The sequence below is a fragment of the Heterodontus francisci genome, chromosome 18 (genome assembly GCF_036365525.1).
Source record: "Heterodontus francisci isolate sHetFra1 chromosome 18, sHetFra1.hap1, whole genome shotgun sequence".
In the NCBI taxonomy this organism is placed as follows: Eukaryota; Metazoa; Chordata; class Chondrichthyes; order Heterodontiformes; family Heterodontidae; genus Heterodontus; species Heterodontus francisci.
In genome coordinates this window covers 53888670-53910204 of record NC_090388.1, presented here as the reverse complement: position 1 = coordinate 53910204, position 21535 = coordinate 53888670, and the positions used below count along the sequence as shown (strand labels likewise).

The 21535-nt window shown below is 43.0% G+C and overlaps 1 protein-coding gene across 4 annotated transcripts in view; it reads right to left on the bottom strand.

Annotated features, from left to right (window-relative positions):
• Nucleotides 1-1602: 1602 nt before the first annotated feature.
• The window catches only part of dcp1b (decapping mRNA 1B), a 144066-nt gene continuing 124133 nt past the window's right edge, over nucleotides 1603-21535 (bottom strand). For all 4 annotated transcript variants that reach the window (XM_068050770.1, XM_068050766.1, XM_068050769.1 and 1 more), the window contains 2 exons: nucleotides 3579-3839; nucleotides 1603-1977 (listed from right to left, as the gene is read on the bottom strand). In XM_068050770.1, coding sequence (XP_067906871.1) covers nucleotides 1897-1977; nucleotides 3579-3839 — 342 coding nt within the window. In that variant the 3' untranslated portion in view covers nucleotides 1603-1896. The remainder of the gene's footprint in view (nucleotides 1978-3578; nucleotides 3840-21535) is intronic.

The window sequence follows — 21535 nt, the reverse complement described above, 5'->3', positions numbered from 1 at the left end:
GCCGGTGGATTAGGTGGAGGGTGGCTCTCCTGTAACCCCGATATCCCAAACACCAGCCTGAGCCTGAATTCAGAGGACCTAGTCCCACGTGATGGCCAGGATCAAGTGGGTGAAGAGAATAAAGGGGCCAAGGGGGAGTCGACTCCGTGCCACGGTTTACAGTCTACTGGTTCCCCTTTATCCACCCTGCTTGCTACATCATGAAAGAAGTCTAATAAATTTGTCAAACATGATTTCCCTTTCATAAAACCGTGCTGACTCTGCCTGATTGCATTACGATTTTCTAAATGTCCTGCTACTACTTCCTTCGCAATGGATTCTAGCATTTTCCCAATGACTGATGTTAGGCTAACTGGCCTATACTTTCCTGCTTTCTGTCTCCGTCCTTTCTTGAATAGAGGTGTGACATTTGCGGTTTTCCAACCCACTGGACGTTTCCAGAGTCTAGGGATTTTGGAAGATTCCAACCAATGCATCATTATCTCTTCAGCCACTTCTTTCAAGACCTTGGATGTAGGCCAGGGGACTGGTCAGCCTTTAGTACCATTACTCTTCCTAGTACCTTTTCTCTAGTGATAATGATTGTTTTAAGTTCTTCCCTGCCTTTTGTCTCTTGATTTTCTACTATTCTTGGGATGCTTTCTGTGGATTCTACTGTGAAGACAGATACAAAATACTTATTCAAAGTCTGCCATTTCCTTGTTTCCCATTGTTAATATCTCAGTCTCATCCTCTAAGAGACCAATGCTTACTTTAGCTACTGGCTTCCTTTTTATATTGTTATGCTGACTGGCAGAAAACAGAGAGTGTGCACAAATAGGTCCTTTTCTGAGTGGCAGAATGTGATGAGTGGAATCCCGCAATGGTTTGTGCTGGGGCCGCAACTTGTTACAATTTTTATCAATGATTTAGATGAGGGGAGCGATGACAATGGTAGCTAAATTTGCAGATGACACAAAGATAGGTAGGAAAGTATGTTGTGAGGCGGGCATAAGGAGGTTGCAGACCAATATAGATAGGTTGAGTACTGTGTGCAGTTTTAGTCTCCTTCCTTATGGAAGATATGGAATGCGTTGGAGGCAGTTCAGAGGAGGTTTACTAGATTGACACCTGGAATGAGTGAGTTGTCTTATGAGGAAAGGTTGGACAGACTGGGCTTGTTTTCACTGGATTTAGAAGAGTGAGGGAAGATTTGATTGTATACAAGATCCTGAACGGTCTTGACAAGGTGGATGTGGAAAGGATGTTTCTCCTTTTGGCTGAATCCAGAACTAGGGGGCACTGTTTTAAAATTAGGAGCTGCCCTTTTAGGACAGAGATGAGGAGGATTTTTTTCTCCCAGAGGGTTTTGCGACTTTGGAACTCTCTGCCTCAGAAGGTGGTGGAGCGGGGTCATTGAATATTTTTGAAGCGGAGGTAGCTAGATTCTTGTTAGGCCAGGGAATCAAAGGCTATTGGGGGTAGATGGGAGCGTGGAATTCAAAACACAAACAGATCAGCCATGAGCCGGAGCAGGCGCGAGGGCCGAATGGCCTACTTCTGCTCCTAATTCAGATGTTCGTATGTATATAGATGGCAAGTTGTTGATCGTTCACAATGACAGACTGCTATTGCATTTTTATTTGCTGAATCAATGAAAAAATACAATATTAATTTCCAATGAATTAAAAGTGGTCTTCAGATAAAATTGATTCTTCAGAAATTTCAAATAAGCCTGATCAGCAGTAAAACTTATCCAGTGTGAAAGGTAGTCCTTTAAGCCACTCCAAGCAAAGCCAACATAATTTCAAAAATAAAAGACTCTTTAGAAAATAAAAACAAAATAATTCCTATAGCTGTGTGTACCATCTGATTATCTTAACTAAATTATATATTTTACATCTTATGTCAAAAATTTCAGGCTTTCTTCTCTGCTGCAGTGTTTGCCTGGCCTGTGAGGTAGGCTTCATAAATGACATTCACAAAGTTGGGATCATTCTGAAATTCAAGATAACATAAATGCAAAAGTTAGAGAACATTCAAAATAAATTGTTTAAAAAAAGATACAAAATAATTTGCCCCGTAAAATTATTTCAACAGGACCACCACACATTACAGGATCAGGAAACAATGGGCTGAATTTTACAGCCACCCCCCGCCGTCAGGCGTCATGGCAGGGGGGTTGGAAAAATGCCTCTGGCAGAGGCCTGCCACGAGCCTTGACGTTAAAAGGCCCAGCCCAATATTGCCGGTGGCAGTGGAAAGGCCTCGTGGCGGCCCCCCTGCCACTGAGCGACGGGAACAAAATTTACATATTTAAATACATTTAAATAAAGGAATTAACTACCTGCTTGCCTGTGCCGTCCGTCCCGCTGCGATATTGGTGCCAGTGGCCAGCACTCCCGTGCCTTCAGGTTCCCATCCGGGGATCCGAGGCGGGACACTGGTAGGGAGGGGGGGAGCAGGTAAGTTTTTCAGTGCGGGGTGGGGATGGGGGGGGCGGGGAGTGGTGGAGAGTGGCGTCAAGGTAATTTAATTGGTGGAGGGGATGGTGGGAAGGGGTAAAGCTTATAGTTTATGAACTTTGGGGGGGGGGGGGGAAGGTCAGGTGGGCAGTGGAAGTGTTTTGGGGGGGAAGGGCAAGTAATGAATTGCATGGTTATTGTGGGGGTAGGAGAGGGGCAAGTAAAATGTTTTTAAAATTTTGTGCAACATCTCTCTTTAAATATTTAAATTAAATGGAAGGACTCGAAGCCATTTAAAAATGGTGTCAGCGCCTGCACAAAAGCTGCTGATGCCATTGGCAGGGATGGACCACCCAGCCCCTCCACGTCATCTGGTTGGGCGGTCCGCCCCAGCCATTTAAATGAGCCACCGCGCTGAATATCGTGGGCTTCCTGTGAAGTACAGCCCGCACGTGTGGGCTGCCATTGTTTACGCCCGCCGCTGTAAAATGCAGCCCAATGTCTTTTCAAATAAAAAGAAATACTGATCCCAATCAGTTAACACATCTCTTGAATTCCCAAGAAATTAAATTATTGCCTCAACTTTAACAGAAGGTTTCCAATAGATGAACGTGGAATTATTTATTAGAATTGTTACTAATTTACTGTCAGATCTACTTTTACAATTATGTAACACTCAGTATTCAACCCAAGAGTCACATAGCATTTACAAATTTAAAAAAAATCTTGCCATGCAATTTACTTGAAAACTATTCATGTCTAAGAATCAAACAATGGATCAATTATTACTGAACAAGAACTGTTGAACCAAGGTAACAACTTCAGCTGAATTATGTTTTCTAAATTAACTTTTATATTTGAACTCAAAGACTGATGCTTGAGTAACTAAAAGAAAATTCATATTAACTGGACCAGCTCAAGTGAGATGGTTGAATAGCTTCTGAATTTTAAAAAAAGCTATTTGCTTTAGACATTAATATTAAACTTCAAACCAAAAACAGAGGAGAAATAATTGCTAAAGTCTCTGTGTGTAGTGACATAGTTGAATATATGATTTCTAAATTAATTTACAAGGTCATTACATGCAGTGACCAGAGCAATTCTTCCTCCAGAAGGTGTTAAATTAACTTATACCTGCAAAAGGTACAAAAGGGTTTCCTGTAACTGAGTCTTGGTAAGCACATTTGGTGTTTTATTAGTCAGCTCTGCCATCTGTGAAGGTGGATGCAAACAACTGTGCAGCTGTTTATGAGTTGGAATGGTGTTTGTCTGTGGTAAAAGTATGGCACTTGCTTCTACCATCATTGGCTTCCCCACTGCAGACTGGACGAACACCGTGGGTGACATCAATAGGGATGGCACCACTGTAGCTGGAATGCGCTGTGGGGAAATTGCCTAATCAAGAAAGAAAACAAACAAACAGTTAAGAGAAACACTAAAGTAAAATTGTAAATAAAAACTATAAATAGTTCATTACTACTTAAATTAGGGGTTTCTAATAATATGCCACTTTATCTTGTGCTGTCTTTCTGAGAAGTAACTTCTATTCAGTTGTGCCCTATTTTTAAACTTTTTCTCCTTGAGGGTTTCTACTGGTTTCCTTTTCCTTTGACTCCCACTAATCTTCTCAGGACTTGTTTGGATAAAACAATGGAACTGCTTTTCAATTTCAGAATTGGGAGATGCGATTAAAAAAGTAGGACCACAAGGGTGATAATCTTAGGATTACCCACAGTGCCATTCAGGATAGACATAGTAAGATAAAGGAGGTGAATGCTTGGCTGGAGAGTACATAGAAGAGAAAGGACCAAATTTCTAGGACATTAGGATCAGTCTTTTACAGTTCTACTCACTAGTTTTTTTTCTGTGTCATTAGTAAATTTCGTGATTGTGCTCCCTATACCCAAGTTCAGATTCCTATATCTAAGTTCAGATCGTCTATATATACCAGTGGTAAAAATGGGGCCATTACTGACCCAAGGTACACCAGCTCCAGATCTTCTCCAATTTGAGCAACATCCATTTACCTAAACTCTTGTTGCATATCAACCAACTTTCTATCAATGGGGCTACATTTCCTCTTGTACCATATCCTGGAATTTTATTTAAACAAGCCACTTGTGAGACACGTTATAGAACATTTTCTGTAAATTAATATTCAGTGCATCTACTGTATTCTAAGGAATAAAAATCTGGGTCAGTTTTTAGACCCAACATTCGCATTGTGCAGGCAGTCACATGCATAAACGGTGTGGGAACAATTAGTAGGCAAAGTTAGTAAGGGGTCCTCATTATAGTTATCAAATCAACGAGCTGCCAGCGCTACGAGCAGCTCATCTAATTGGAGGGAGAATATCACTGGTCCCTGATGCAATTCAAAGGCAGCCTATACCTTTTAAAAGGGCATGCACTTTGACTACAAGCAACTTCTGAACATAATAGGTCAAGTATTGCAGTCCTGTGTTTTTTTTTTCTCTCCTCGGAAATATTGCAGTGCGCCTTTAAGACTGTAAAAAGAACAGTGCACCTTTAAGAACTCTCCAGAGGCACAGTGAGCCAGGGTGCATTCTGGTTGCCAAGCAACAGCCAGAGAGAGACAGCGAGAGAGACTGTTCCAGCAACTGAAGGAAGAAGCAGAGCTCTGAGACAATTTAAACTGAAGTAAGAAAAGTTGTGTTATTTCTCTCTCAAAATTCTACAAAGCTTCAAGCCGAATCAATTCCCTTAAAAATAAGAAAAAAGCTTTTTCCTTTCATAACAAATTATTGATATTTGCTGTGTTCATCGCAGGGCAAAAAGAAGAGTTTAATACTACAACAGCTGAACTGTTGAACCCCTGTCTTTGGAAGGACCTTCTGTTTTCATCGGGCCTTGGTGGACTGCAAGTAAACTTTGATTGTGTTGTATTGGAAGACCATTCATCAGGAACGTAATTTGTAATGACTATTTTTTTCTATTTTATCGGTCAGCTAATTTGAAACTGAATATATGTCTGCGAATGCGGGAGTTTGATTTTTAAGTAAGTTATAAGGTCTTTAGATATTGGTTTATCATAGTAGTGCTTAAGATTTTAGGTTTTTTAAATAAATAGTTAATTTATTGATATCTAAAGATACCTGGTTTGGTTCGCTTCATTCGGGGATCACTAGAGTGTTCAATTTGGCTGCTTATTTCTTCGATTTGGAAAGCTTAAAGAAATATGATGTGACCTGTGGAGCGAAGGGACTGAATTGACAGTGTGTTGTTCCCACCACGATCAGAATTATATATACTGATTGGGGGTTTTGTCCTGAGCTGTCGTAACATATTTTAATTGGGGGCTCATCCGTGGTCGAATCATATTTAATTAGGCGGCTCGCGCCTGGGATCAGAATCAGACTAATTTGGAGAGCTCGCGTTTGGAATCATATTAATTGCTCGTCTCCGGGATAACATACAAATTGGGGTCTTGCGACTGGCATCATATTAATTGCTCTCACGTCTGGGATCACATCAATTAGAAACTCGATTGTTGGGATCTAAATCTAACGCCAATTACAAAGAAATAAAAGGAACCAGGTCTCTTGTATAATAAGGCAGAGTCAATACCATAGTAATGGCATTAGCAGTTGCAGCAGAGTTTTTGGGAAAGCAGAATGTTTCCCTCAGTGACTTGATAACTTTAATTAAGAATAAATTAAAAGAACTGGTGGCAAAGTTGGGGTTAGAATTGAAATTAGGTGCCAAAAAAGCAGAGATAATTGACATAATAGCCCAACATCTGGAATTAGAAGAAGGTGACTACAAGGAACAAGAAGGTCGTAAGCCAGAGAGTGATGCAGTGGTATTGGCTCAGATTATTAGAAACGAAAAAACTTGATGATGACAAAGAAAAAGCAATAGCAATAAGGAAACTTGAACTTCAGAGGGAAAGTGAAAGAAGCGAGGGAATTTAGGCTAAAAGAGATGGAACTAAGACAAAGGGGTAGTCTTGAATCAAGGGAAAACTCGGGTCAGGAAGAATCTGAATATAGCTCAGGACCCAGCGAAAACTGTTTAAATTTATTCAAGCTCTTCTTACGTTCGAGAAAAGGGACATAGTGACATTTTTCATATCTTTTGAAAAAAAAGCCAAACAGATGAAATGGCCGAAGGAAAGTTGCAAAGTGCTTATACAAAGCAGGTTGGTATGCAGAGCTCATGACGTTTATGCCATGCTTCCTGAAGAGGCTTCTGTAGATTATGAGATGGCAAAAAAGGCTATTCTCGCTGCACGAGTTAGTCCCTGAAGCTCACTGTCAGAAGTTTTGGAACCTATGGAGATTGGCTGGGCAGACATATGTAGAATTTGACAGACTGAACCAAATTAATTTTGACATTTGGATACGGGCATTAAAGATGGAAACCACATGAGAACCTTCAGGAATTTATTCTCTTAGTAGAGTTTAAAAACTCCATTCCTTTACTCGTGAGAACTCATGCAGATAACCTAAAAGTTATGAAAGCTAGGCAAGCAGTGGAAATTGCTGATGATTTTGAGCTTGTGAATAAGCCAAAACCTTTTGTCCGTCACCCCCATAACCCCGAGAAGGATAGAAAGTGGGAGAGTGAAAGGAAGGCAAGTAGCCAGGGACAAGAAGGAACAGCTGGGAATGCCCCAGGATCACCTCCTCAGGTCAGAAAGGAAAGTACTGAGGGTAGAAGTGAGGTTCGCAAGCCAAAGTGTTATCATTGCCACAAAACGGGTCATCTTCGTTCAGAATGCTGGAAATTGCGAGGTAAACCCAAAGGACTTGTTGGGGTACGCAAAGCTAGTGCAGAGGAAAGGACTCTGAGAGTATAGCAGACCAGGCTATAGCTTTAAACAACAGTTGTAAAACCAGATACTAAAACTAAAAGGAGTGTAGAGGCTAAGAATAAAATACCCAAAAGTTATAATGAATTTTGTACGCAAGGCAGGAAAACCTATCATTATACTAAGGGATAGAGGAGCAACCCAAACATTCTTGCTGGGGAAAGATATAACATTTCCACCAGAGAGGGCCTTGAATGCTAAAGTTTTAGTTAATGGAATTGGCATATACCTGTACCTTTATATAAAGTACGCCTAGAGAGTGACTTAATATCTGGGATGGTAACTATAGGAGTTAGTACAGTTTGCCAGTAGAGGGAATTGATCTACTCCCAGGAAATGATTTGGCAGGATCAAAAGTATCAGTTTCTCCTATAATTACAGAGAAACCAAGTGAAATTAAGGAAACGGAGCAATTACAGGAACAAGTTTCGGGAATATTTCCTGGGGGCATAGTCACCCAAGCAATGGCTAAACAGGATCCATTGTCTGAGGTAAAAGTGGCATGACAAACAGATAGCCAAGTATATGAAACATTATTTGGGGACTTAGATAATCCAAATGTGATGTCTAACAGATCTTTTATCATTGCAGCACAACAAGCTGATCCAGAGATATAACGAATGGCACAGATGGCTCTGACAGAAGCTGAGGCGAAAGGAGTTCCGGATGGCTATTATATGGCGACTGGGGTTTTGAGGAGGAAATGGAGACTGCCTCATAGACCTGCAGACGAAGGCTGGACAGTTGTTAAACAGATAGTGGTACCATCTAAATATCGCCAAGGATTATTAAGGTTAGCACACGACATTCCTTTTGCAGGACATAGGGGAATTCGGAAGATCAAATCACGCATAAGCCAACATTATTACTGGCCATACATGTCAAATGGTGGGAAAACCACAACCTACCATAAAACCGGCAACACTAGTTCGCATACCAGTGATTGAGGAAACATTTGGCAGGGTATTAGTAGACTGAATATGACCCTTGCCAAAAACAAAAGTGGGACATCAACACATACTATCATGGACATGGCTACTTGATTTCCAGAGGCCATTCCTTTGAGGACAATTACTGCTAAAATAGTAGTAAAAAAGTTAACCCAATTCTTTACGAGATATGGGTTGCCACTTGAAGTTCAATCAGATCAAGGCTCTAATTTCATGTTTAGGATATTTCAAGATGTCATAGGCAATTTGGGATTAGTCAGTTGAAATCTGCAGCATATCACCCACAGTCACAGGGAGCTTGAAAGAGATTTCACCAAACTCTCAAAACAATTAGAACACACTGTCACGAATATCCACAAACTGGGATAAAGGACTAGATTTTCTTTGATTTGCCACCAGAGACTCACCGAAATAGTCTACAGGCTTCAGCCTTTTTGAATGGGTTTGCAGACATGAAGTAAGAGGTCCTCTAAAACTTATAAAAGACAGATTCTTGGAACAAGAGAATGAATCTTCGACACTGGACCATGTATCTGTGTTCCGGGAAAGGCTCACGAAAGTTTGCGGTATAGCTCAGGAACACCTTAAAGTATCCCAAGCCAATATAAAAACTGGGCAGACAAGAACACAAAAGCCCTCAATTTTCAACTAGGGGATGAAGTATTAGTGTTGTTACCATTACGGGGAGAACCATTAAAGCACAGTTCAGTGGCCCATATAGAGTGATCAAAAGAGTAGGTAAGGTAGATTACTTGATTGACACCCCTGATCACCAGAAGAACCGGTTGCGTTACATCAATATGCTGAAGCAATATTATCGCAGGGAGGAGGATAAGCCAGTACAGGTATGTCAGGTAATTGGGACTGTTCAAAAGGAAAAGGATAGTGAGGATGAGGCAGAAGCAGGGCTAGGAAATTCTCAGATTGAACTTCTAACTATCAGATTAGCGAATACAGAATGGCTAGGAAAATTAGACAATATGCTTTTGCACTTAGAGGTAAAAAACGTGAAGACCTAACTAGGTTTTTCACAATGTTTACAAGAGTCTGTAGAAATAAGCCGGGATGTACAACCTTAGCCACACATGATGTAGATATGGGGGGAACCATTCCTTTAAAACAACATCCTTGCTGTTTAGGTCCAGACAGATAAGCCCACGTGGAAGCAGAGGTCCAATGCATGCTGAAGGGCAGCTTAGTTGAACCTGGTCAGGACAGCTGGAATTCGCAGGTGGACTTGATGCCTAAACCTGGTGTGTCGGCACAAACTTGCATCGACTTTCGAAAAGTCACTGCGGTAACGAAGGCAGAATCCTACCCCAATTCTCACTGAAAAGATTGTATGGACAGAGTGGGCAACACCATGTGTCTTAAAGAGACAAATGGGCGGCACAGCGGCGCAGTGGGTAGCACCGCAGCCTCACAGCTCCACCGACCCCGGTTCAATTCTGGGTACTGCCTGTGCGGAGTTTGCAAGGCCATTGTAAATTGCCCCTAGTGTAGGTAGGTGGTAGGGAATATGGGATTACTGTAGGGTTAGTATAAATGGGTGGTTCTTGGTCGGCACAGACTCGGTGGGCCGAAGGGCCTGTTTCAGTGCTGTATCTCTAAATAAATTAAATTAAAAAATGAAGTATTGGAGGGATGCTGTCAAATTCCTTTGACACCCCAAGATAAGGAAAAATCAGCTTCTGTTGCACCGGACAGGATTTTCCAGTATCAAGTGATGCCACAGGTTAAGAGGTACTCGAGAAACTTCTCAGAGAATAGTGAACCCAGTAGTGACCAGTGTTCCTAGCTGCACAGTTCACCTGGCTGAGGTGATGGGCAATAGGGACACTTGGAAAGAAAACACAAAACAACTGCAGACTATGTTTGGAAGGTTGAAATGAGCTAATTGGGACAACCTTTGTAAAATTTAAAGCCAAATATGTTTTGAAGGAACTTGTTGCTGTTGTCTCATCACTTTAGAGAACTGTATACATATTTTGGGGAAAAATATTATCGCCGCGCTTTGTCATGGATTTAACCATGCTAACTTACATGCAGTAACGAGGACCAGGGAAGAAGGGCCCGAGAGTAATTGATATTATTTGATATTAAGCATCTTCCAAAAGGTTCAATTTAAAGGAGAGCTCAAAGCTGTGGTGTGCTCCTCGTGCTCGATGTGGGAAGCCGGGAACAATTCCAGTGCCCAGGACCAGCATGTGTGCAGGAAGTGTCTCCAGCTGCAGCTCCTGGAAGCCCGGGTTTCAGAACTGGAGCGGCGGCTGGGGACACTGTGGAGCATCCGCGAGGCAGACAGTATCGTGGATAGCACGTATAGACAGGTGGTCATACCGCAGGCTCAGACTCCACAGGCAGGAAGGGAATGGATGACCACCAGGCAGAGCAAGAGGACTAGGCAAGCAGTGCAGGAATCGCCTGTGGCTATTCCCTTGCAAAACAGATATACTGCTTTGGATACTGTTGGGGGGAATGGCCTCTCAGGGGAAAGCAGCAACAGCCCAATTCGTTGCACCAGTTGGCTCTGCTGCACAGAGAAGGAGTAAAAAGTGTGGGAATGCAACAGTTATAGGGGATTCAATTATAAGGGGAATAGACAGGCATTTCTGTGGCCGCAAATGAGACTCCAGAATGGTATGATGCCTCCCTGGTGCTAGGGTCAAGGATGTCTCAGAGCGGTTACAGGACATTCTGAAGGGGGAGGGTGAACAGCCAGTGGTCGTGGTACACATTGGTACAAACGACATAGGTTACAAAAAAAGGATGAGGTCCTAAAAGCAGAATATAGGGAGTTAGGAAGGAAGTTGAAAAGTAGGACCCTCAAAGGTAGCGATCTCAGGATGACTACCAGTTTCACGTGCTAGTCAGAGTAGAAATAGCAGGATGAACATGTTGCTGAAGACATGGTGTGAGGGGGAGGGTTTTAGATTCCTGGGACATTGGAACTGGTTCTGGGGGAGGTGGGACCAGGACAAACTGGACGGGTTACACATAGGCAGGACCAGGACTGATGTCCTAGGGGGAGTATTTGCTAGAGTGGTTGGGGAGGGTTTAAACTAAAATGGCAGGGGGAAGGGAACCTTTGCAAGGAGTCAGAGGAGGGGGGGGGGGATCAAAGACAAGAACAAAAGACAGTAAGGGGAATAAGAAAAGTGATAGGCAGAGAAATCAAGGGCCAGAATCAAACAAGGCCACAATGAAAAATAGTGGGAAGGGGACAAGTAATGTTAAAAAGACAAGCCTTAAGGCTTTGTGCCTTAACAGGCGGAGCATTTGCAATAAAGTGGATGAATTAATCACGCAAATAGATGTAAACAGCTATGATATAGTCAGGATTACAGAGACATGACTGCAGGGTGACCACGGATGGAAAATGAACATCCAGGGGTATTCAGTATTTAGGAAGGACAGACAAAAAGTAAAAGGAGGTGGAGGTGCATTGCTGGTTAAAGAGAAAATTAACGCAGTAGTGAGGAAGGATATTAGCTCTGATGATGTGGAATCTGTATGAGTAGAGCTGAGAAACACTAAGGGGCAAAAAACATTAGTGGGGGTTGTATATAGACCTCCAAACAGTAGTGGTGATGTTGGGAATGGCATTAAACAGGAAATTAGAGACACATGCAATAAAGGAACATCTGTATTTATGGGTGTCTTTAATCTGCATATAGATTGGGCAAATCAAATTTTTCACAATACCGTAGAGGAGGAATTCATGGAGTGTATACGGGATGGTTTTCTGGACCAATACGTTGAGGAACCAACAAGAGAACAGGCAATCCTAAACTGGGTATTGTGTAATGAGAGAGGAATAATTGACAATCCAGTTGTGCGAGACCCCTTGGGGATGAGCGACCATAATATGATAGAATTCTTCATCAAGATGGAGAGTGACATAGCTGATTCTGAGACTCAAGTCCTCAATCTTAATAAAGGAAACTACGAAGGTATGAGGCGCAAGTTGGCTATGATGGATTCGGAAGCGTTACTTAAAGAGATGACGGTGGATAGGCAATGACAAACATTGAAAGAGCGCATGGATGAACTGCAACAATTGTTTATTCCTGTCTGGTGCAAAAGTGAAATGGGAAAGGTAGCCAAACCATGGCTTACAAGGGAAATTAGAGATAGCATTAGATCCAAGGAAGAGGCATACAAATTCGCCAGGAAAAACAACAAACCTGAGGATTGGGAGCAGTTTAGAATTCAGCAAAGGAGGACCAAGGGATTGATTAAGAACGGGAAAATAGAGTACCAGAGTAAGCTTGCGGGGAACATAAAAACTGACTGAAAATGTTTCTATAGGTATGTGAAGAGAAAAAGATTGGTGAAGACAAATGTTGGTCCCTTACAGTCAGAAACAGAGGAATTTATTATGGGGAACAAATAAATGGCTGACCAACTAAATGCATACTTTGGTTTGGTCTTTACAAAGGAGGACACAAATATCATACCAGAAATGTTAGGGAACACAAGGGTTTAGTGAGAGGGAGGAACTGAAGGAAATCAGTATTAGTAGAGAAATGGTGTTGGGGAAATTGATGGGATTGAAGGCCAATAAATCCCCAGGGCCTGATAATCTACATCCCAGAGTACATAAGGAAGTGGCCCTAGAAATAGTGGATGCATTGGTGGTCCAAGATTCTATAGACTCTGGAACAGTTCCTACAGATTGGAGGGTCGGGAATGTAACCCCACTATTTAAAAAAGGGAGGTGGAGAGAAAACAGGGAATTATAGACCAGTCAGCCTGACATCGGTAGTGGGAAAATTCTAGAGTCCATTATTAAAGATTTTATAGCAGAGCACTTGGAGAACAGTGGTAGAATCAGACAGAGTCAGCATGGATTTACGAAAGGGAAATCATGCTTGACAAAACTACTAGAATTCTTCGAGGTCGTAACTAGTAGAGTTGATGAGGGACAGCCAGTGGATGTGGTTTATTTGGACGTTCAGAAGGCTTTCGATAAGGTCCCACACAAGAGATTAGCGTGTAAAATTAAAGCGCATGGGATTGGGGGTAGTGTATTGCAATGGATAGAAAACTGGTTGGCAGACAGGAAACAAAGAGTAGGGATAAACGGGTCTTTTTCCGAGTGACAGGCAGTGACTAGTGGGGTACCGCAGAGATCAGTGCGAGGATCCCAGCTATTCACAAAATATATTAATGATTTAGATGAGGGAACTAAATGTAATATCTCCAAATTTGCAGATGACACAAAACTGGGTTGGTGGAGGTGAGTTGCGAGAAGGATGCAGAGAGGCTTCAGGGTGATTTGGACAAGTTGAGTGAGTGAGCTAATGCACGGCAGATGCAGTACAATGTGGATAAATGTGACCTTATCCACTTTGGTAGCAAAAACAGGAAGGCAGATTATTATCTGAACGGCTATAAACTGAGAGAGGGAATATGCAACGAAACCTGGGTGTTCTCGTACACCAGTTGCTAAGGTAAGCATGCAGGTGCAACAGGTGGTTAAAAAAAGCAAATGGTATGTTGGCCTTCATAGCGAGAGGATTCGAGTACAGGAGCAGGGATGTCGTGCTACAATTATACAGGGCCTTGGTGAGGCCACAGCTGCAATATTGTGTGCAGTTTTGATCTCCTTATCTGAGGAAGGATGTTCTTGCTATAGTGGGAGTGCAGCGAAGGTTTACCAGAACGATTCCTGGGATGGCAGGACTGACGTATGAGGAGAGATTGAGTCGGTTAGGATTATATTCGCTGGAGTTCAGAAGACTGAGGGGGGATCTCACAGAAACCTATAAAATTCTAACAGGACTTGACAGGGTAGATGCAGGAAGGATGCTCCCGATGGTGGGGGAGTCCAGAGCCAGGAGTCATAGTCTAAGGATACGGGGTAAACCGTTCAGGCTGAGATGAGGAGAAATTTCTTCACCCAGAGAGTGGTGAGCCTGTGGAATTCGCTACCACAGAAAGCAGCTGAGGCCAAAACATTGTATGTTTTCAAGAAGGAGTTAGATATAGCTCTCGGGGCAAAAGGGATCAAAGGATATGGGGGGAAAGCGGGAACAGGTTACTGAGTTGGATGATCAGCCATGATCATAATGAATGGCAGAGAAGGCTCTAAGGGCCGAATGGCCTACTCCTGCTCCTATTTTCTATGTTTCTAGATGGTATAAAGAGAATGCTGTAAATTATTAGTAGAGTGAATAGTGCGTAAATGCGGGAAAAAAGTTTTTTCAATATTTTTTGCGTTGTAATGAAATGCATTTTGGGAATGGCGTTTCATTTCACCAGGGGTGGAGGTGTCACAGTCCTGTGTGTTTTTTTCAATCTTCTCTGAAATATTGCAGTGCGCCTTTAAGACTGTAAAAAGAACAGTGCACCTTTAAGAACTCTCCAGAGGCACAGTAAGCCAGGATGCATTCTGGTTGCCAAGCAACAGCCAGAGAGAGAGACTGTTCCAGCAATTGAAGGAAGTAGCAGAGCTCTGAGACAATTTAAACTGAAAGAAGAAAAGTTGTGCTATTTCTCTCTCAAAATTCTACAAAGCTTCAAGCCGAATCAATTCCCTTAAAAATAAGAAAAAAGCTTTTTCCTTTCATAAAAAATTATTGATATCTGCTGTGTTCATCGCAGGGCAAAAAGAAGAGTTTAATACTACAACAGTTGAACCCCTGATTTTGGAAGGGTCTTCTGTTTTCGTCGGGCCTTGGAAGACCGCAAGTGAACTTTGACTGTGTTGTATTGGAAGACCATTCGTCAGGAACGTAATTTGTAAAGACTTTATTTTTTTCTATTTTATCGGTCAGCTAATTTGAAACTGACTATATGTATGCAAATACGGGAGTTAGATTTTTAAAGAAGAAATTATAAGGTCTTTAGATATTGGTTTATCTTAGTAGTGTTTAAGATTTTAGTTTTTTTTTTAAATAAGTAGTTAAATTTGTTGATATCTAAAGATACCTGGTTTGGTTTGCTTCATTCAGGGGTTAGTGGAGTGTTCAATTTGGCTGTTTTTTTCTTCTATTTGGAAAGCTTAAAGAAGTATGATGTGACATGTGGAGCAACAGGACTGAACTGACAGTGCGTTGCTCCCACCGTGATCAGAATTATATATATTGATTGGGGGCTTTGTCCTGAGCAGTCGTAACACAAGGAAAAGCTTCAGGGGCCCCCTACTTCTTAGATGCAGCATTGGGTATCTTGGTGGTGATTGGCATGAGAAGGGACATCCTCTAGCCAACAGGTGGCAGAAAGGCATCTCAACAAATTGCTTGGCAGCAGTGGGTACAGGTGGTACAGCATGTCAGCGTCAGAGGCATTGCTCCAGGACATGGCTGCAATATAGGAAAATGTTTAATGATCTGACTAGGCCTGTTAAGATATCTAATTCCCATCTCACATCATTCTCTGCACAGCCCTGAAATATCCAAGCCTCAGCACCCTGCTTCAATCACTGCAGCACACTTCACTCCACCCCTTATGCTCCCGACACCTCATCCTGCATCTCCTACCCTCTTCACTACTATTATTATTGGAGGAGATGTGAACAGGAGATAGGAGTGTGTCCATTCAGGTTCACTCACAGTCGAGGAAGATGTTATGCATATTGTGGGAATGAGTCATGTCAGGGGTGTGGCAAGTGGTAAATGCAGCCCAAAATAGATGCCCTACAAATCCCCAGCAGCCAAAAATGACCATCCAGAGACTTATCTTAATAGAGGTGGTGGGATCCTTTTAAATATCACGACCTCAGCTTGCTTCTTGAGTCTGCCATGTTTGTCCGTGCGGGTTGAAGAATGAGCTAACAGAAGTTCCCCGGCACCAATTTCTTAAAAGGGTCCCAATACAAACCCAAGACCCCTATTTGAGCATTTTAATGCAGTCAGCATTAATTTCAGGTCGCCACCTGGGATGCCGAAGGAGCGCCTTAACCAAAACGTTGATGCAATTTGTGCACGTAAGAACTGGGCGAAATGCAAATGAATGTCTACTTCTTTGCATTTTCCCACAACTCATTAGATTAACTTGTGTCCAGTTACCCAGTTTATCCTTTTCTCATTTCTTGAACAAAGGTCTTACACTGGTTACTTTCCAGTCTAATAGCATAATTTGCACATTAAAGCATATTGAAAAACTGTGGTCATATCCTTAATTTCCCCTCCGACTTCTTTCAATAGATAAACAGTTTGTGTCATTCGGGGCCGGTGGCTTGTCCGCTCTGGAGCTCTGCCATTTTTCTTCAGAACTAATTCCTTTTTCACAGTGATCTCTAACAATTGCTCCATATTCTCTATACACCAACTTTTTCACTTCCACTATCATTTGAAAAAAACTATATTTTTCTCCACCATACCTTAATCCTCCTGCCTATACATTTAATTATTTTCATCTCTTACCAGTTTAAAAGCTGTGAGATGTACCAGTTAGTCCAAAGTATATAGTAGTATGGGATAGCAATGGATACTGAAATTTAGCTGCACTAGGGATGATCCTGGGCTTTGGCAAAATTGAGGTGGATGTCCTACAGTTAGGCAAAACTGTGGTAGTACTACTGAGGTTTGACAGCAATGAGGGTTGGGAATCCTCTGGTCTGACATCACAAAGGAGAGGGAACCTGAACTTGGGGTGAAATGTTTTGGCTTATGGTGAATCCCTGGTGGCTGTAATCACAGGACCAAGATGCCAACTGTAGTGCCCCTTCCACTTTTCTGTCTGAAATCAATTAACAGACCATGGATTGAACTTGAAACCTTGCTAGTCTGCGTGATTCAGTATCTCATTCATCTGAGCTTAAGGGAAGCTTAGATTTCCTTTACGACCAAAGGAAAGGGAGTGTAAATGAAGAATCTTCATCACATCATAATAATGAAAATTATGAAAACAGCACATTTATAGCAATCCTTTAGGTGCCAGCTGGTGGCACTCTCACCTCTGAGTCAGAAGGTTATGGTTTCAAGTCCGCTCCAGGATTTGAGCACAAAAATCAAGGCGGACACTCCAGTGCAGTACTGAAGGAGTGCTGCGCTGTCGGAGGTGCCTTCTTTCGGATAAAACGTTAAACCGCGGTCCTGTCTGTGGTCGTGAAAGAAAGAAACAAAGAAAGACTTGCATTTCATACAGTGCCTTTCAAAGTGCACCAAAGTGCTTTACAGCCAATGAAGGACTTTAGAAGTGTAATCACTGTTGTAAAGTAGGAAATGCGGCAACCAATTTGTGCACAGCAAGCTCCCACAAACAGCAATGTGCTAATAACCAAATAATCGTCCTAGTTATGCCTGTCTTTTTGTGGGATATGTCGAGCATTCTTTGTTCCAGTCCTACTCAGGCCCCCTCCCCCAACTCTTTTTCCGGTACATTGATGACTGTATCGGTGCCGTTTCCTGCTCCCGCCCCGAACTAGAAAACTTTATCAACTTTGCTTCCAATTTCCACCCTTCTCTCACCTTTACATGGTCCATCTCTGACACTTCCCTTCCCTTCCTCGACTTCTCTGTCTCCATCTCTGGGGATAGGTTGTCTACCAATATCCATTATAAGCCCACCGACTCCTACAGCTACCTCGACTACACTTCTTCACACCCTACCTCCTGTAAGGACTCCATTCCATTCTCCCAGTTTCTCCGTCTCCGACGCATCTGCTCTGATGATGCTACCTTCCATGATGGTGCTTCTGATATGACCTCCTTTTTCCTCAACCGAGGATTTCCCCCCCACTGTGGTTGACAGGGCCCTCAACCGTGTCCGACCCATTCCCTGCACCTCTACCCTCACCCCTTCCCCTCCCTCCCAGAACCGTGACAGGGTTCCCCTTGTCCTCACTTTTCACCCCACCAGCCTCCATATCCAAAGGATCATCCTCCGCCATTTTCGCCACCTCCAGCGTGATGCCACTACCAGTCGCATCTTCCCCTCCCTTCCCGTCAGCATTCCGAAGGGATCGTTCCCTCCGCGACACCCTGGTCCACTCCTCCATTACCCCCACCACCTCGTCCCCGTCCCATGGCACCTTCCCCTGCAATCGCAGGAGGTGTAATAGCTGCCCATTTACCTCCTCTCTCCTCACTATCCCAGGCCCCAAACACTCCTTTCAGGTGAAGCAGCGATTTACTTGTACTTCTTTCAATGTCGTATACTGTATTCGCTGCTCACAGTGTGGTCTCCTCTGCATTGGGGAGACCAAGCGCAGACTGGGTGACCGCTTTGCGGAACATCTCCGCTCAGTCCGCAAGCAGGACCCTGAGCTTCCGGTTGCTTGCCATTTCCACACTCCCCCCTGCTCTCATGCTCACATCTCTGTCCTGGGATTGCTGCAGTGTTCCAGTGAACATCAACGCAAGCTCGAGGAACAGCATCTCATCTACCGATTAGGCACACTGCAGCCTGCCGGACTGAACACTGAGTTCAATAATTTCAGAGCATGACAGCCCCCCATTTTACTTTCATTTTTAGTCATTTTTTTCTTCCTTTTTTTTACATTCCTTTTTACATTTTTTACAATCTTTTTTTGCATTTATTTCATTTCATCTTAGTTTGTTCAGTTTGCTTCCCCACTGTTTTTTTCAGGTTGTTTTTCTTCAGGTTTGCACTTGCTGCTGTTCAATATTCAGTGTATTCACACCTAATCTGTACTAATGCTTTGTCTTTCAACACACCATTAACATATTGTTTGCCTTTTCTCCGTGACCTTTTGGTCAGCTATGTGGCCTGGTCCATTCTGCACCTTCTCCTTTGTTATCTCTTGCCCCACCCCCACCTCACTTGTTTATAATCTGTGACTTTTCTAATATTTGTCAGTTCCGAAGAAGGGTCACTGACCCGAAACGTTAACTCTGCTTCTCTTTTCACAGATGCTGCCAGACCTGCTGAGTGATTCCAGCATTTCTTGTTTTTGTTTCAGATTTCCAGCATCCGCAGTATTTTGCTTTTAATTAATCTGTTTAGTGATGTTCACTGAGGAATTATTGACACCAAGGATAACTCCTCTGTTCTTCTTCAAAAGAGTGCCATGGGATCTTTTATATCTACCTGTGAGGGAAGTCTGGGTCTCAATTTATTATCTCATCCAACGTTACTCAGGCAAGAGTGCTACCAATTGTGAGACAGCTCTAAGGAGCTATATAAATGCCAGTCTTTCTTTCTTTCATTTTAAGGTTTCAACTGCTTCAACTTCTGAAGGTACAACAGTTTACTCAAAAGGCAAGAATGCCTGTTTTAGGCTTACAGTGAAGGGATATGCCCAGTTGAGTTGGTTCAGATTTGCTCCTTAATCAAAATGTTTCAAAATGCTTTGATGTGTTGTTATTTCTGTAGATCCTTGTGATCACTTGCTACTGTGTGTAAAATTCATATAACAGCAAAGACAACATGGATACGGTATACCAACTGGACAGTAAAGAATACATTTATAGTTACAAATTACAATAGGTCACAATATTAAGCATTTTCTATTTTTATTTCATTTTCCCACATAGATTACCCACAAGCCTCAAAAATTTTAATACTTGTTAGATCTACCTTACATTCCCCCTTAGTCAGAGATTTGGGTTGGCTGTGCAATCTCACGACCACAATCTGCAGGAGAGGCACTACTGCAGTCTTAGGCCTAGGCTGCTTTTACTTCTCTTGGGATGGACTTAATGCTGGAAATTGCAAGCTGGCAGCGCACTTGCCTCATTTACAAACAATAAATTATCAGTTTTGCATTTTCTATATATGGGTAGCTGCAGTCATTGATGGAATTCCTCCAGGAGCATTGGGAATTTGGATTGATGCTCTAAGCTGGCTGCAAAAGATAAGATGGCACAGCAGATGTCGTCAGATCAATCACTCAAAATTAGACATGGAGATATAGGTTATTGGGAATGGTGCAAGCTTCGCAGGCAATGGTCCTCCAATATTTCACTGAAGTAAAAGCTCAGTATTCCTGTGGGGGCATTTCTAAAATAGTGGCTACGCCCCAAATTCTATTGCTCTGAATATAAAACTGATCCACTTCTATCTCCAGGCTATTCTATCGCCTGATTTGTGTTTCAAAGCAACCCACTGAGGATTCAAAGGGGTCAAATGAACCAAGAACTGTTTTGCACCTTTGAATTACACATCACTTTAATGGAACAAAGACCACTGGTTGCATGGCGTAGTGGTATTATCACTGGACTAGTAACCCAGAGACACAGGGTATTTCTCTGGGGACACGGGTTCGAATCCCACCACAGCAGAAGGTGGAATTTGAATTTAATTAATAAATCTGGAATTAAAAGCTAATCTAATGATGGCCATGAAACCATTGTCGATTGTTCTAAAAACCCATCTGGTTCACTCATGTCCTTTAGGGAAGGAAATCTGCTGTCCTTACCTGGTTTGGCCAACATGCAACTCCAGACCCACAGCAATGTGGTTAACTCTTAGATGCCCTCTGAAATGGCCTAGCAAGCCACTCAGTTGCACCTAACCGCTACAAAGTCAATAAAAAGGAGTGAAACCGGACAGACCACCCGGCATCGACCGAGGTACCGGAAACGACAACAGCAAAGCCCTCCTTACTAACACCTGGGGGCTTGTGCCAAAGTTGGGAGAGCTGTCCCACAGACTAGTCAAGCAACAGCCTGACATCGTCATACTCACGGAATGATACCTTACAGACAACGTCCCAGACACTGCCATCACCATCCCCGGGAATGTCCTGTCCCACCGGCACAGGTGGTGGCACAGTGGTATACAGTAGGGAGGGAGATGCCCTAAGAGTCCTCAACATCGACTCCGGACCCCATGAAGTCTCATGGCATCAGGTCAAACATGGGCAAGGTAACCTCCTATTGATTACCACCTACCGCCCTCCCTCAGCTGATGAGTCAGTACTCCTCCATGTTGCACACGACTTGGAGGAAGCACTGAGGGTGGCAAGGGCACAAAATGTACTCTGGGTGGGGAACTTCAATGTCCATCACCAAGAGTGGCTCGGTAGCACCACTACTGACTGAGCTGGCCGAGTCCTAAAGGACATAGCTGCCAGACTGGATCTGCGGCAGGTGGTGAGGGAACAAACACGAGGTAAAAACATACTTGACCTCGTCCTCACCAATCTGCCTGCCGCAGATGCTTCTGCCCATGACTGTATTGGTAGGAGTGACCACTGCACAGTCCTTGTGGAGACGAAGTCCCGCCTTCACATTGAGGATAGTGTCCATTGTGTTGTGTAGCACTACCACCATGCTAAATGGGATAGATTTCAAACAGATCTAGCAATGCAAAACTGGACATCCATGAGGCGCTGTGGGGCATCAGCAGCAGCAGAATTGTATTCAACCACAATCTGTAACCTCATGGCCCGG